Source organism: Symphalangus syndactylus, chromosome 13 (genome assembly GCF_028878055.3).
Source record: "Symphalangus syndactylus isolate Jambi chromosome 13, NHGRI_mSymSyn1-v2.1_pri, whole genome shotgun sequence".
Lineage (NCBI taxonomy): Eukaryota > Metazoa > Chordata > Mammalia > Primates > Hylobatidae > Symphalangus > Symphalangus syndactylus.
In genome coordinates this window covers 98,379,662-98,396,637 of record NC_072435.2, presented here as the reverse complement: position 1 = coordinate 98,396,637, position 16,976 = coordinate 98,379,662, and the positions used below count along the sequence as shown (strand labels likewise).

Here is a 16,976-nt window from a genome sequence, read left to right as displayed (position 1 = left end):
CAGAAAATCCTGTGTGTTCTACCTTCAAAATATGTGTAGAGTCTGACCATTTCAATTATGTCTACTGCTACCAATTTGGTCTCAGCCACTATCATTTCTCATCCCGGTGACGGCGGTAGCCTCCTCACCGGCCCCCTCTAGTGGTCTCTACCCTGGCCACCTCCAGTCCCCTGGTGTCCCGTTTACCCTCAACCTCTCCAGTGTCCTGGTGTCCCGTCCACACTCAGCCTCTCCAGTGTCCATGTGTTCTGTCCACACTCAGCCTCTCCAGTGTCCTGGTGTCCTGTTTACTTTCATCCTCTCCAGTGTCTTGGTGTCCCGTCTACACTCAGCCTCTCCAGTCTCCTGGTGACCTGTCTACCCTCCACCTCTCCAGTGTCCTGGTGTCCTGTCTACCCTCAACCCCTTCAGTCTCCTGGTTCCCTGTCTACCCTCCAGTCTCCTGGTGTCCTTCTCTACCCTCAACCCCTACCGTCTCTTGGTGTCCTGCCTCTACCCTCAACTCCTACCATGTATTCTCACATAGCAGCCAGAAGGAGTGCTTGATAACACAAGTGAGATCATGACCATCTATCTGCTCATTACCCTGCAATGGCTCCCGTTTCACTGAAAGGAAAAACTCAAGCCCTAAAACATCTAAAAATATTCTACATGATCTGGCTCTGGATCCCTCTTTGATATCACCTACCACTGCCCCCTCACTAATTCTTCTCCAGCCACATTGGTTCCTCCCTGTTTCTTGACCCAAACAACATTGCCTTTTCTTGGGAAAGAAATACAAGCTTTTGCACTGGCTATATGCTTGGTCAACAGTGTGCTTCCCTCAGATGTCAGTATAACCAACAACCCCACTTCCTTCAAGTCTGCTCAAATATCCCCTTCTCAATGATGCTTACCCTGGAACCCTATTTAAAGTCGAAGTCTCCCCTCGATCCCCTGGAGCTCTTAGTCCCTCTTGCTTATTTCTCCTTTTGTTTCTTCTTTCCAAAGAACTTATATTCTTCTAACATAGTTATGTACATGTTCATTATTTATTGTCTGTCTCCACTAAAATTCACAAGATATCTTTACTGATTTTATACACTGCCTGGCACATCGAATGAACTTAATGAATATTTTGAGAATGAATTAATGTATACAGTAGGAAAGACACAAACACACAAGGCAGGCTGCAGTAAGTGCTGTAAAAGAGACAAAGAGACAGTAGAGGAATTCTGCAACAGAAGCTGTGGTAAGAATTAATCTATGACGTGTTAGACTCTCCAGCTATATATATGCCTGGACCAATGTCACCACTTATCTGCAGTTCTCCTGTGATGTTTCCAGGGTACATGATTAAGACTCATTTAACACTCCAGGAATGTTCTGCTGATGAATAATCACTGAGCTGGAGTCAAGAGAAGAAGATTTAGATACTAACCGACCCTGTGACCATGAGCAAGTCACTTCCCTTCTCTGTGCCTCAATTTCCTCACTTATAAAGTGAAAACAAAGGGCCAAGTGAGAGTGAAAATGTCCCCCTGCCCTGGAGATCTGCGATTCTATAACATATGGGCAGGAAAGACTTGACACCACACTCAGGGTCTATGTGGGCTGTTCTGAAGGCATCTGGCCATCCATCACCTTTTTATGGCCAAGTACCAGGTTGGTTCTGTGGGTGAAGCTTAAAGACGGCCAGACACCAGCTACTCCAGTGACTCTGTTTTCCCCCAATTACAGGAAATTGGCCTTGCCTCTCTGGGTGCACCTGATGAGTACATTGAAAAGCTCGCCACGGTAAGTCCCTTCTCTCCCTGGGTGGATGGTGGGAGTGCTATAGGCTATGGCCCTCAGGTCTTTGAAACTTTCCTACTCCCCTGGAAGCCAGGTTTATCTGGGGAAAAAAATCAGAATGTAGTGGGTTACATTTGCACAAGTGAAACTTCACATTTTGATAGATTTCTCCTTAATAAATTTGATTTTGAAATCAGCTACCTGCAGATGTTTACATCTCTTAAATTTTAAGCAGTATCTTGAACCCACCAACAGGCTATAATAGTAGCCCTTGAAAACCCTTGGCATAAAGTGTGTGTATGAAGTAATCTGGATCCAGAGCTTCGAACATGGAATGTTTACATCTCTACTTTTCACACCAGAGCATACATTAGGATCTTTTCTTTCTCAGACATGAGGGAGAAATGGGGGTGGGCTTTCCCCTTCTTGCTGAACACTTTCCTCTCCTGAGTATATCTGATGACACTTGTCCACTGGGGCTATAGAAGCAGCAATTCTGCATAGCAGGTGATTTCTTTTCTTCATACTCGTTTCTAATTTTAGTACATCCCACCCCAGCCACTAGCCACATTTCCTGTCCTGGAAGTTGAAAAATAAACATTTATAATTGAATTATGGACTGCCAATGAGTGCAAATCTATTATTAAGATATATCAGTTTAGAAGATTATGAACTCGTTCCATCAGAAAGGCTAAAATCTCCCAGAAGGTTATTTCCTCACTGACAGCTGCTTTTAGGCCCTGAACAAGTGGCTTTTTCTTCCTCATCTCTAAAAATGGGATGCAATAGCTCATATCTTGCCCATCTCAAAAGCAACTAAAAATTTAACTGTTTAAATTGAATGATTTAAATTTTTATGAACATGAGTTTTTAAATGCCAGAGGCTACAGAGACACAAGGAGCGGCTTTCAAAGAAGTTACAGAGCTGGATAGAATTTCTTATTTCTACAAAGAAAATAAACTTGGAACTCAAAGCATCATGTTATCTGCCATAACAATATTAAAATGACTTATCACCAATTTGACTTCTCTAAAAAATTGTTACTGATTGACAAAATGTTACTGATTGGTTGGGGAACAGTCCTGGATTCTTGCTGCCCTTAATTTGCTGTGTAACTACATGCATGTTGCCTTACCTTCCTGGGCTGAAGACTCCTCACCTGTATGTGAGGAAGTCAGACTGACTGAGCTCTGACAGCCCTCCCAGGTTTAACATTTTCTAGTCCAATAAACAGATGTAACGAATAACCTACCCCTAATTCTCCAAAACTGTGACTGTCTCCAGCAGCTAACTGAGCTCTGGGTTCCTCTTAGCCCCAGAACCCCAATATTCTTTTTTTTCGGGCCAACTCTCTAGGACATATCGAACTGTCAGTTATTGAAAGAAAAATACTTGGTTATTTGGGGAGATAAATGCAGTAGTTGACTTCAAAAACATCCCCAAGTTTAGCACGGATGATGGGATAATCTCCTCATTGATTCTACCACTACTTAATCTGCTACCTCCCACTATTGTGCCTGATGAGCTCTACCAGCTTCAGAGCATCTGAGGAACATCTCAGTCTAGTTGACACCACAGAGAAAAAAACAAAAGAGATGGAGGAGTTCCTGTCATATAGAGAACAAATTGTTGGGGGCCTCCTTTTGGGGATTCTTAGTACCTCCTGATATTTTCCAACGTGCTTTACATTCAGCCAACACTCGATTCAATAGGTGACTAGATAGAGTGAGACACAAGACACAGAGACGTGATCACAGGTCATGCTGATTCAGAGAACAAACCTGCACAGGCTTCTACCTGGGCAATCCTGTCCATGGCACTGGGGCAGTTGCTGCCTTCTCCTTCTTTGGGGTGTGTACTAGTCAAAGATCCCCAGAGAGAAAGAACCAGTGAGATATATATATATGTAGAGAGAGAGAGAGAGAGAGAGAGAGCGGGAAATCTGAGAGGGGACTTATTAGGGGAATTGGCTTACACAGTTATTGAGGCTGAGAGGTCCCACGATATGCTGCCTGCAAGCTGGAGAACCTGAAAAGTCAGCGGTGTAGATTAGTCAAAGTTCAAAAGCCTCAGAACCATGGAAGTTGATGGTATAACTCTCAGTCTGAGACCAAAGGCCTGAGAACCCCTGGGTGGTGGTTGGGTGCGAGTCCCAGAGTCCAAAGGCCGGAGAGCCTGGAGTTCTGATGTCCAAGGGCAGGAGAAACAGGGTGTCCTGGTTCCAAGAGAGATAGAATACGAATGTGGCTTTCCTCTGCCTTTTTCTTCCATCTGGGATTCCAGCCCATTGGGTGGTTCCCGCCCACATTGAGGAAAGATCTTCTCCACTCAGTCCACTGACTCACATGCCAATCCCCTCCAGAAACACCCTCATAGACACACCCCAAAATAATGCTTTACTATCTATCCAGGCATCCCTTCATCCAGTTAAGGTGACACATAAAATTAATCATCACAGAGTGTGCTCTCAGATTGACTTTCCATTCCAGATTTACTGGTTTACTGTGGAGTTTGGGCTCTGCAAACAAGGAGACTCCATAAAGGCATATGGTGCTGGGCTCCTGTCATCCTTTGGTGAATTACAGGTATGACCTTAACAGGAACCAAGGATGGATTTAAAAGTGATGGGTACAGAAAACCATCATTTTGCTTTCAATATTGTTGAAACCCTATTTGTAACCATTTTGACATGCAACCTGGGAACTCATTTTCTAGTGATTGGTACCTTAGCAGCTATGATTTGATTATGGCTGTGGGTGTTACAGATAGAAATGGAATTGCAAGTACACATATCTCTGGGGAGAAGGGGCCTCCTGATTCCAAGGCTGACCTATGCATGCAGCCTTGTGAGTATGCAAACACATGCCAGAAAGTGTGGTTGGCTCCCACGTCATCTATTGACCACCTTACTTGAAAGTAATTGGAATGAATTACTCCTTTCTCCCTTGGCTGTAGGTTTTAGATGAGCTATGAAGGGTAGAACCTAGTATGTGCAAAGTAATTTGGCTCACTGCATTTGGGCTGTGATGTAGAAGGAATCGGGGTGAGAGGAGAGAAGGGGCACAAATGGCCTATGGGATGCAGCAGGGAATACTGATCCTGATTTAACAGTGATAATAACTTTTCACTTGGGGCCTACAGTACTGCTTATCAGACAAGCCAAAGCTCCTCCCCCTTGAGCTGGAGAAGACAGCCATCCAAAGTTACAGTGTCACGGAGTTCCAGCCCCTGTATTACGTGGCGGAGAGTTTTAATGATGCCAAGGAGAAAGTAAGGTGAGGTGGTGACAAAGGTGAGCCACTAGCTCTGGGGGACTCCTGACTGGTGCCACTCATCTGTGGGTGGTTGGCCAGGAGAGTGGATTCCAATGCCTACAGCAACTTTGTACCATAGACAGTTTCTCTCACATGTTCTCCACCCTCCTTTTCTTCCATTCTCTGTTGGAAAGTTGGGCATGCTGACCTTTGCACACACCCCTGCCACCTGGTCCCTATTCAACGCAACCACCAAGTTAAGATACTGAACGCTCCTGCATACAGAATGGCCACAGAAGTCTCCCCACAAAATCAAAGAAGTCTTATAACCTAGGAAGTCCTTTCTTCACTTTCTTCTCCCAAACATCTACAAAACATGCTTCCTCATTTGTATCTTTTCCCAAATTTAATCTCTATATGTCTTTCTCTAACCAACTTATTTCTACTCATCCCTGCCACCAGTGCTTCTGTAATACTTATTAACTTGTAATATATTATATAAGGTAAGCTCCACGAGGGTAGAAATTTTGTTCTTTCTATTTTCTGTTTTTCCTCCAGCCCCTGGAACAATACCTGACACAGAGTAAGCACTCAATAAATAATTGGTGAAGGCATTAATGTCAGAGGCAGTTCAGCAAGAGGCTGATGGAGTGGTGCTGGGACTCTGAGACTGTTGGGCCTCTGAATGCACAGTCCCTGCACCCAAGCAGGAGACAGACAGGGCAGGGGGTCCACCTGGACATGAATATCCTAATACTCACTGTACGTTACCACTTAAAAAAATCTTATCAGTGATGGATGACAGGCATGGTACATACAGGCCTTTGGGAGTCTATGAAGCTGGGTATGTTAGCTTTCAACCCTATCTGTGGCCTCTGAGAGGTCAGAGGAATGGAGGGGAGTGGTGATAGAATAAATGACTTCTCAAAGAAATACACACTTTTGAAAAGAGAGACATGAGGGAGAAAAGAGAGACATAAGGGAGAAAGTCAAAGACATAAATGAACATACATCTTAGTCTTTCCTTTCTAAATCCAAATTCCATCCTCCCCAGACCCCTCACAAAGAAAGGTAAAAATTATCCCTTTGACAGCTCATTCACTTACCTTCCATTTGCAAGGTAAGATTGTGGGACAAGACAGGTCCAGCTAACATTTGTTTGAGAACCCTTTGGAATAAAGAGACTTCAAAGAGGACTACGTTTCTTTTTTTTAAAATAGATATTCCTTAATTTATGTCTAATATCTTTAGATAATTAAAGGTAAAATGCTGGCCCACAAATCCACTTGGTTTGGCCTAAAATGACTATTTCTCCAGCTCTGTCCAGAGCTCTCAAGTCCTTTTGGCTCTGCTGTTTTAGTTCTCTCCTAAACTGGGGGCCTAGCCTCCTTCCAGCATCATCCCCCTCTCCCTCCAAGACCCAAGATTTGGACCCAGGCACTGGGGCTTAGAGGCAGTGCTGATGAGCACCCTGTCATACCAAGATCACATTTGGATGGGCCCTCCTGGAGACAACTCTCTAACCAGCAAGTGATCAGTCCCAGCCCAGCAGGGAAAAGCTTGCCAGGACACAGGCCTGTCAGTACCGAGGCCTCAAGGGAAACAACCATGAAAACCCCTCTCTGCTGAGAAGTGGCTCAGAGAATCAGAGAATGCTAAAGAACAGGGTTCAAAACAAAGCATCTTCACATCCCTTTGGATTCCCTCAAAGCATCCCAGCCAAGAGAAACCAATTCTAACCACTTGGAGTTTCAAGATTCAAGTTGTAGACAGAGATGTGATTGGCTGAGCATGGTTCACATGCTAACTCCTTGCCAGAGGAGGGCTGGCACCGAATACTGACTTCTGGACTGATATGCACCTAGTGGCATAGGGGTAAATCACCCAAAGCAAAAACGAGCTGTTTTATGGGAAGAAGGAGGAAGAGGTGCAGAGCAGGCAAAATCACAGATGTGTAACACATGGCTCATATCTTGATGGGGGTGGAGCCAAGATGGCCGAATAGGAACAGCTCCGGTCTCCAGCTCCCAGCCCCAGCGACACAGAAGACGGGTGATTTCTGCATTTCTGCTTGAGGTACCGGTTTCATCTCACTAGGGAGTGCCTAACAGTGGGTTCAGGACAGTCGGTGAAGCGCACTGTGCGCGAGCCGAAGCAGGGCGAGGCATTGCCTCACTCGGGAAGCGCAAGGGGTCAGGGAGTTCCCTTTCCTAGTCAAAGAAAGGGAAAACAGACGGCACCTGGAATATCGGGTCAGTCCCGTCCTAATACTGCGCTTTTCCAACGGGCCTGGAAAACGGCACACTAGGAGATTGTGTCCCGCACCTGGCTCGGAGGGTCCTATGCCCACAGAGTCTTGCTGATTGCTAGCACAGCAGTCTGAGATCACGCTGCAAGGCAGCAACGAGGCTGGGGGAGGGGCGCCCGCCATTGCCCAGGCTTGCTTAGGTAAACAAAGCAGCCAGGAAGCTCGAACTGGGTGGAGCCCACCACAGCTCAAGGAGGCCCGCCTGCCTCTGTAGGCTCCACCTCTGGGGGCAGGGCACAGACAACCAAAAACTCAGCGAGAACCTCCACAGCCTTAAATGTCCCTGTCTGACTGACAGCTTTGAAGAGAGTAGTGGTTCTCCCAGCACGCAGCTGGAGATCTGAGAACGGACAGACTGCCTCCTAAAGTGGGTCCCTCACCCCTGAGCAGCCTAACTGGGAGGCACCCCCCCAGTGGGACAGACTGACACCTCATTCAACCGGGTACTCCTCTGAGACAAAACTTTCAGAGGAACTATCAGACAGCTGAATTTGTGGTCTCACGAAAATCCGCTGTTCTGCAGCCACCGCTGCTGACACCCAGCCAAACAGGGTCTGGAGTGGACCTCTAGTAAACTCCAACAGACCTGCAGCTGAGGGTCTTGTCTGGTAGAAGGAAAATTAACAAACAGAAAGGGCATCCACACCAAAAACCCATCTGTACATCACCATCATCGAAGACAAAAAGTAGACAAAACCACAAAGATGGGGAAAAAACAGACCAAAAAAACTGGAAACTCTAAAAAACAGAGCACCTCTCCTCCTCCAAAGGAACGCAGTTCCTCACCAGCAACGGAACAAAGCTGGATGGAGGATGACTTTGATGAGTTGAGAGAAGAAGGCTTCAGACGATCAAACTACTCTGAGCTACGAGAGGAAATTCAAAACAATAGCAAAGAAGTTAAAAACTTTGAAAAAAAATTAGAAGAATGGATAACTAGAATAACCAATGGAGAGAAGGGCTTAAAGGAGATGATGGAGCTGAAAGCCAAGTTTCGAGAACTACGCGAAGAATGCAGAAGCCTCAGTAGCAGATGCGATCAACTGGAAGAAAGGGTATCGCTGATAGAAGATGAAATGAATGAAATGAAGAGAGAAGGGAAGTTTAGAGAAAAAAGAATAAAAAGAAATGAACAAAGCCTCCAAGAAATTTGGGACTATGTGAAAAGACCAAACCTACGTCTGATTGGTGTACCTGAAAATGACGGGGAGAATGGAACCAAGTTGGAAAACACTCTGCAAGATATTATCCAGGAGAACTTCCCCAATCTAGCAAGGCAGGCCAGCATTCAGATTCAGGAAATACAGAGAACGCCACAAAGATACTCCTCGAGAAGGGCAACTCCAAGACACATAATTGTCAGATTCACCAAAGTGGAAATGAAGGAAAAAATGTTAAGGGCAGCCAGAGAGAAAGGTCGGGTTACCCACAAAGGGAAGCCCATCAGACTAACAGCTGATCTCTCAGCAGAAACTCTACAAGCCAGAAGAGAGTGGGGGCCGATATTCAACATTCTTAAAGAAAAGAATTTTCAACCCAGAATTTCCTATCCCGCCAAACTAAGCTTCATAAGTGAAGGAGAAATAAAATACTTTACAGACAAGCAAACGCTGAGTGATTTTGTCACCACCAGGCCTGCCCTAAAAGAGCTCCTGAAGGAAGCACTAAACATGGAAAGGAACAACCGGTACCAGCCCCTGCAAAAACATGCCAAATTGTAAAGACCATCGAGGCTAGGAAGAAACTATAGCAACTAATGAGCAAAATAACCAACTAACATCATAATGACAGGATCAGATTCACACATAACAATATTAACGTTAAATGTAAATGGGCTAAATGCTCCAATCAAAAGACACAGACTGGCAAACTGGATAAGGAGTCAGGACCCATCAGTGTGCTGTATTCAGGAAACCCATCTCACGTGCAGAGACACACATAGACTCAAAATAAAGGGATGGAGGAAGATCTATCAAGCAACTGGAAAACAAAAAAAGGCAGGGGTTGCAATCCTAGTCTCTGATAAAATAGACTTTAAACCAACAAAGATCAAAAGAGACAAAGAAGGCCATTACATAATGGTAAAGGGATCAATTCAACAAGAAGAGCTAACTATCCTAAATATATATGCACCCAACACAGGAGCACCCAGATTCATAAAGCAAGTCCTCAGTGACCTACAAAGGGACTTAAACTCCCACACAATAATAATGGGAGATTTTAACACCCCACTGTCAGCATTAGACAGATCAACGAGACAGAAAGTTAACAAGGATATCCAGGAATTGAACTCAGCTCTACATAAAGTGGACCTAATAGACATCTACAGAACTCTCCACCCCAAATCAACAGAATATACATTTTTTTCAGCACCACACCACACCTATTCCAAAATTGACCACATAGTTGGAAGTAAAGCTCTTCTCAGCAAATGTAAAAGAACAGAGATTATAACAAACTGTCTCTCAGACCACAGTGCAATCAAACTAGAACTCAGGATTAAGAAACTCAGTCAAAACCGCTCAACTACATGGAAACTGAACAACCTGCTCCTGAATGACTATTGGGTACATAATGAAATGAAGGCAGAAATAAAGATGTTCTTTGAAACCAACGAGAACAAAGACACAACATACCAGAATCTCTGGGACACGTTCAAAGCAGTGTGTAGAGGGAAATTTATAGCACTAAATGCCCACAAGAGAAAGCAGGAAAGATCCAAAATTGACACCCTAACATCACAATTAAAAGAACTAGAAAAGCAAGAGCAAACACATTCAAAAGCTAGCAGAAGGCTAGAAATAACTAAAATCAGAGCAGAACTGAAGGAAATAGAGACACAAAAAACCCTTCAAAAAATTAATGAATCTAGGAGCTGGTTTTTTGAAAAGATCAACAAAATTGATGGACCGCTAGCAAGACTAATAAAGAAGAAAAGAGAGAAGAATCAAATAGATGCAATAAAAAATGAAAAAGGGGATATCACCACCGATCCCACAGAAATACAATCTACCATCAGAGAATACTACAAACACCTCTATGCAAATAAACTAGAAAATCTGGAAGAAATGGATAAATTCCTCGACAAATACACCCTCCCAAGACTAAACCAGGAAGAAGTTGAATCTCTGAATAGACCAATAACAGGTTCTGAAATTGTGGCAATAATCAATAGCTTACCAACCAAAAAGAGTCCAGGACCTGATGGATTCACAGCTGAATTCTACCAGAGGTACAAGGAGGAACTGGTACCATTCCTTCTGAAACTATTCCAATCGATAGAAAAAGAGGGAATCCTCCCTAACACATTTTACGAAGCCAGCATCGTCCTGATACCAAAACCTGGCAGAGACATAACCAAAAAAGAGAATTTCAGACCAATATCCTTGATGAACATTGATGCAAAAATCCTCAATAAAATACTGGCAAACCGAATCCAGCAGCACATCAAAAAGCTTATCCACCATGATCAAGTGGGCTTCATCCCTGGGATGCAAGGCTGGTTCAACATACGCAAATCAATAAATGTAATCCAGCATATAAACAGAACCAAAGACAAAAACCACATGATTATCTCAATAGATGCAGAAAAGGCCTTTGACAAAATTCAACAACCCTTCATGCTAAAAACTCTCAATAAATTAGGTATTGATGGGACGTATCTCAAAATAATAAGAGCTATCTACGACAAACCCACAGCCAATATCATACTGAATGGGCAAAAACTGGAAGCATTCCCTCTGAAAACTGGCACAAGACAGGGATGCCCTCTCTCACCGCTACTATTCAACATAGTGCTGGAAGTTCTGGCCAGAGCAATCAGGCAAGAGAAGGAAATAAAGGGTATTCAATTAGGAAAAGAGGAAGTCAAATTGTCCCTGTTTGCAGATGACATGATTGTATATCTAGAAAACCCCATTGTCTCAGCCCAAAATCTCCTTAAGCTGATTAGCAACTTCAGCAAAGTCTCAGGATACAAAATTAATGTACAAAAATCACAAGCATTCTTGTACACCAATAACAGACAAACAGAGAGCCAAATCATGAGTGAACTCCCATTCACAATTGCTTCAAAGAGAATAAAATACCTAGGAATCCAACTTACAAGGGACGTGAAGGACCTCTTCAAGGAGAACTACAAACCACTGCTCAATGAAATAAAAGAGGATACAAACAAATGGAAGAACATTCCATGCTCATGGGTTGGAAGAATCAATATCGTGAAAATGGCCATACTGCCCAAGCTAATTTATAGATTCAATGCCATCCCCATCAAGCTACCAATGACTTTCTTCACAGAATTGGAAAAAACTACTTTAAAGTTCATATGGAACCAAAAAAGAGCCCGCATCGCCAAGTCAATCCTAAGCCAAAAGAACAAAGCTGGAGGCATCACGCTACCTGACTTTAAACTATACTACAAGGCTACAGTAACCAAAACAGCATGGTACTGGTACCACAACAGAGACATAGATCAATGGAACAGAACAGAGCCCTCAGAAATGATGCCGCATAGCTACAACTATCTGATCTTTGACAAACCTGACAAAAACAAGAAATGGGGAAAGGATTCCCTATTTAATAAATGGTGCTGGGAAAACTGGCTAGCCATATGTAGAAAGCTGCAACTGGATCCCTTCCTTACACCTTATACAAAAATTAATTCAAGATGGATTAAAGACTTATATGTTAGACCTAAAACCATTAAAATCCTACAAGAAAACCTAGGCAATACCATTCAGGACATAGGCGTGGGCAAGGACTTCATGTCTAAAACACCAAAAGCAATGGCATCAAAAGCCAAAATCGACAAATGGGATCTCATTAAACTAAAGAGCTTCTGCACAGCAAAAGAAACTATCATCAGAGTGAACAGGCAACCTACACAATGGGAGAAAATTTTTGCAACCTACTCATCTGACAAAGGGCTAATATCCAGAATCTACAATGAACTCAAACAAATTTACAAGAAAAAAACAAACAACCCCATCAAAAAGTGGGCAGAGGACATGAACAGACACTTCTCAAAAGAAGACATTTATGCAGCCAAAAAACACATGAAGAAATGCTCCTCATCACTGGCCATCAGAGAAATGCAAATCAAAACCACAGTGAGATACCATCTCACACCAGTTAGAATGGCCATCATTAAAAAATCAGGAAACAACAGGTGCTGGAGAGGATGTGGAGAAATAGGAACACTTTTACACTGTTGGTGGGACTGTAAACTAGTTCAACCATTGTGGAAGTCAGTGTGGCGATTCCTCAGGGATCTCGATCTAGAAATACCATTTGACCCAGCCATCCCATTACTGGGTATATACCCAAAGGACTATAAATCATGCTGCTATAAAGACACATGCACACGTATGTTTATTGCGGCACTATTCACAATAGCAAAGAGTTGGAACCAACCCAAATGTCCAACAACGATAGACTGGATTAAGAAAATGTGGCACATATACACCATGGAATACTATGCAGCCATAAAAAATGATGAGTTCGTGTCCTTTGTAGGGACATGGATGAAACTGGAAAACATCGTTCTCAGTAAACTATCGCAAGGACAAAAAACCAAACACCGCATGTTCTCACTCATAGGTGGGAATTGAACAATGAGAACTCATGGACACAGGAAGGGGAACATCACGCTCCGGGGACTGTTGTGGGGTGGGGGGAAGGGGGAGGGACAGCATTAGGAGATACACCTAATGCTAAATGACGAATTAATGGGTGCAGGAAATCAACATGGCACATGGATACATATGTAACAAACCTGCACATTGTGCACATGTACCCTAAAACCCTAAAGTATAATAAAAAAAAAAAAAAAAAAAAACACATGGCTCATGCCACCAGCTGGGCTGAGACAGCTCCTTTCAGAGAAGAAGAGGTGGAAATATATACTTGGCCATTTGTTCTTCATGAAAGATAGCAACTGACACTCATGGGGCACTCACTCCATAGTATAACAGCATTTGCTGCAACCCCCTGGGGCAGGTACTATTATTGCCCCAATTTTACAGAGGAAATTGGGGTACAGAAGAGTGGTCCCCTGTGTCCATGGTCACAAGGGCCATAATAGACAGAGGCAGGTTTCAGCCCAGGCAGCTTGACTTGGAACATGGGGAGCCACTCTTGCCAAACTTGGAGGTCCCTACTGTCTCCTGTAACATTGTATTTTCAGTACAGCAGCTTATAAGTTCACCAGAGGGCAACTTAGAAATCTGTGGTTACTTTGCAACATCTTGTTAATGGTATTGCATGATGTCCCTCTTAGAGGCCCTCATGGTGGATTTCTCCCAGATCCAGGAGTAAGGCACTGGGAAGGCACAAAAGCAAAGGGTCCAGGCCAGAGTCAGACTGCCTGGGTTCCTTCCCAGCTGCATAACTTACTGACAGTATGGCCTTAGTAGTCACGTAGCCTTCCCAAGCCTGTTTCCTCATCCATAAAATGGGTATAGTAATGGTGACTTTCTCCTAAGGTTTTTGTGAAGGTTAAATAAGGAAGGATATTTGTAAAGAGCATTGGGCAGTTAGAACTTAACATAGTTCTTGGTACATAGAAGGTACTTCATCAATGTTAAATTTCATTATTAACATAGTGCTTTCTTCACCAGTTGAGAGCTATTTCCCTCTGCATTGATTGTCAAGCATTTCAGAGCTTTTTTTCCTCTATATAGCATTCTTTAGCTACATTTTACTTACTCTTGATTTTATTTAATGATAGGAGTTTGTGGCTTTATTGTATTCAGCGCTTTCATTGTAAGCTATCTCTGTCTTCTTGGAGCTAGGTGACTAAATAAATATGTGGATATATGTGTTTGTACATACACATACACACACACAAAGGCTTCCCAAGAAGACTCACTAAAACTCCATTCCCCCCCTCAACCCTGACTGTTGAAGACCCTGCTATAGGGAGGTGTCCGTGTTCCTAAAAGAGAAGTAAAATGCCACTGAGAACTCTCTTAAGATTACTTTTCTCCAAATGGTGCCCTTCACTCAAGCCTGTGGTTTTGGTCTTAGGAACTTTGCTGCCACAATCCCTCGGCCCTTCTCAGTTCGCTACGACCCATACACCCAAAGGATTGAAGTCTTGGACAATACCCAGCAGCTTAAGATTTTGGCTGATTCCATTAACAGTAAGTAACTTATACCTTACGAGGCCACTCGGTTTCTCAGTAATAGAAGACTGTCTTTCCCTACCATCGCCACAGGAAAAATAATAAATTTATTGAAATATTTAATTAAGGAGAAAAGCACCTCCATGTAAGCCATAGGTTCATTGATGGAGAAGAACTTGACAAAAAGGTCAGAATTACCCTTGTGTCCTTTTTCCTTTGATCTTCCTAGATTCTACTCCACCTCCCACCATCATTCCACCTTTCCACACTTGGCCTGTCACTGCCATGTTCCTTTTTCTCCTTTGCCTCTCCATCCCTTCTATGCAAAGTGTCCAGTTGGCATCACTCTGCCTGGTTCTATCCACTTTATAAGCTGTCCAGTGGTTCATCTGTTGGCCTTCCACTCTTCCTTCCTAATGAGAATATTATAATAATTTCTCTTAAGAATATCACAGGGTTACCTCATTTATCACCTGATTATCTCTCTAGCCCTTCATACTCTCTTCCAGCAACACTGATCAATTTTTAGTTCTTGTGCTCTTTCCTGACTCCTAACCCTTGCCCATGCAGTTCTTTATGTTTAAAATATTCTCCTTTCCAATCTCATTTACTTGGTATGTGAAGACATGGCATAAATGGAAGGCTGCATCACACCTTCATCCAGAGATCTTGCCATCTAGACTGAGTTATCTGCTTAGACCGTAGATTCTAAAATTTGAATGTGCATCAGAATCAAATGAAAAGCTATCTAAAAATTAATAGCTTTGAGTCATAGCCAAGGCTAAATTTACCAAATTTGTGATAACTCTTGGGAGTTTATAGACCTCAAGTGATTCTGACACTAGAGTTTTGTGTGAACCATACTATTAGGTTCAATGATTTCGCTTCTTGAAGCATCTGTAGATGGTAATGTAAAAGAGAAATGGAACAGCTAATGATTTGCCTGGGGAGAGACCTGTTAAGTCCTTCCCTGGGAAGTGACCTATGGAAAAGGGATGCTGATGACATTAATGGCTCTGGCATTTTCTAAAACATGCAAGTACTTATGCCATAATGAGGCTGTAAGCTCCTTGAAAGTTGGGGTGGCATCCAGCTTATCCAAGAAGCCCACTTATCTCCTAGTGCTTTGCATTGTGGACACTTGAAGAGTGTTTTTTATTATATAAGTGGCCCATTTTGATGGTGTTTTTCTTTGTAGGTGAAATTGGAATCCTTTGCAGTGCCCTCCAGAAAATAAAGTGAAGCCATGGACAGAACTTGGTCTGTCAACTGTGAATCTGTTGATGGAGATCCAACTGTTTCTTTCATCAGAAAAAGTCTGAAAAGCAAACCTTAATTTGAAATAACAGCCTTAAATCCTTTTTAGAACAAGATGGAGAAACAACAAATAAGTCAAAATAATCTGAAATGACAGGATATGAGTACAGACTCAAAAGCATAATGGTAAATCTTTTGAGGTCATCTTTGATTTAGAGATGATAATCCCATACTCTCAATTGAGTTAAATCAGTAATCTGTCACATTTCATCAAGGTTAATTAAAATTTGGGACCTGCTTCATTCAAGCTTCATATATGCTTTGCAGAGAATTCATAAGGGAGCATATAAGGCTAAATGTAAAACACAAGACTGTCATTAGAATTGAATTATTGGGCTTAATATAAATCGTAACCTATGAAGTTTATTTTCTATTTGAGTTAACTATGATTCCAATTACTACTTTGTTATTGTACCTAAGTAAATTTTCTTTAAGTCAGAAGCCCATTAACATAGTTACAAGAATTGAACTTCTTTAGTATTATATTAATATAAAAACATTTTTGTATGTTTTATTGTAATCATAAATACTGCTGTATAAGGTAATAAAACTCGGCACCTAATCCCCATAACTTCCAGTATCATTTTCCAATTAATTATCAGGTCTGTTTTGGGAAACACTTTGAAGACATTTATGATGCAGCAGATGTTGACTAAAGGCTTGGTTGGTAGATATTCAGGAAATGTTCACTGAATAAATAAGTAAATACATTATTGAAAAGCAAATCTGTATAAATGTGAAATTTGTATTTGTATTAGTAATAAAACATTAGTAGTTTAAACAATTTCACTGTTTCAGTTATTTCCTGGAATGAAATATTCCTCTCACTGCCTTAAAAATACATTAGCTAGATAATTTTGTAACATGAGAAGATGGCCAGAGGCTCATATCTCCAACCTTTTGCAGGGGCTCCTTGTGACACTCAAAGTCATGCCTGGACAGTCAACGGACTTTGACTTTTGTTGATTGTGTGTTTGCCATGAAAACATGAATATCTGAGAAGCAGTGGGGAGAAAAAAAACAATGTTTTTGAAGCTATGATTTGAAATTCTCATACTACTTTACATTTTATTTTGGAAATAGTTAAGTCTTAAAGAATTTGCATAGTGTTTCTTTGAGTTTAGTTCTCAGAACAGCTGTAGTATCATCAACAGCAAATTCTGGGTACCTTCCCAGCTCCACCCAATTTGAATCTC

At 42.3% G+C, this 16,976-nt stretch overlaps 1 protein-coding gene across 1 annotated transcript in view; it reads left to right on the top strand.

The window, feature by feature from the left end:
* PAH (phenylalanine hydroxylase) overlaps nucleotides 1-16,561 on the top strand; it is an 86,993-nt gene extending 70,432 nt beyond the window's left edge. The window contains exons 12-16 of the mRNA XM_055237621.2: nucleotides 1,720-1,776; nucleotides 4,264-4,359; nucleotides 4,916-5,049; nucleotides 14,366-14,481; nucleotides 15,662-16,561. Coding sequence (XP_055093596.1) covers nucleotides 1,720-1,776; nucleotides 4,264-4,359; nucleotides 4,916-5,049; nucleotides 14,366-14,481; nucleotides 15,662-15,705 — 447 coding nt within the window. The 3' untranslated portion in view covers nucleotides 15,706-16,561. The remainder of the gene's footprint in view (nucleotides 1-1,719; nucleotides 1,777-4,263; nucleotides 4,360-4,915; nucleotides 5,050-14,365; nucleotides 14,482-15,661) is intronic.
* The last annotated feature ends 415 nt before the right edge of the window (nucleotides 16,562-16,976 follow it).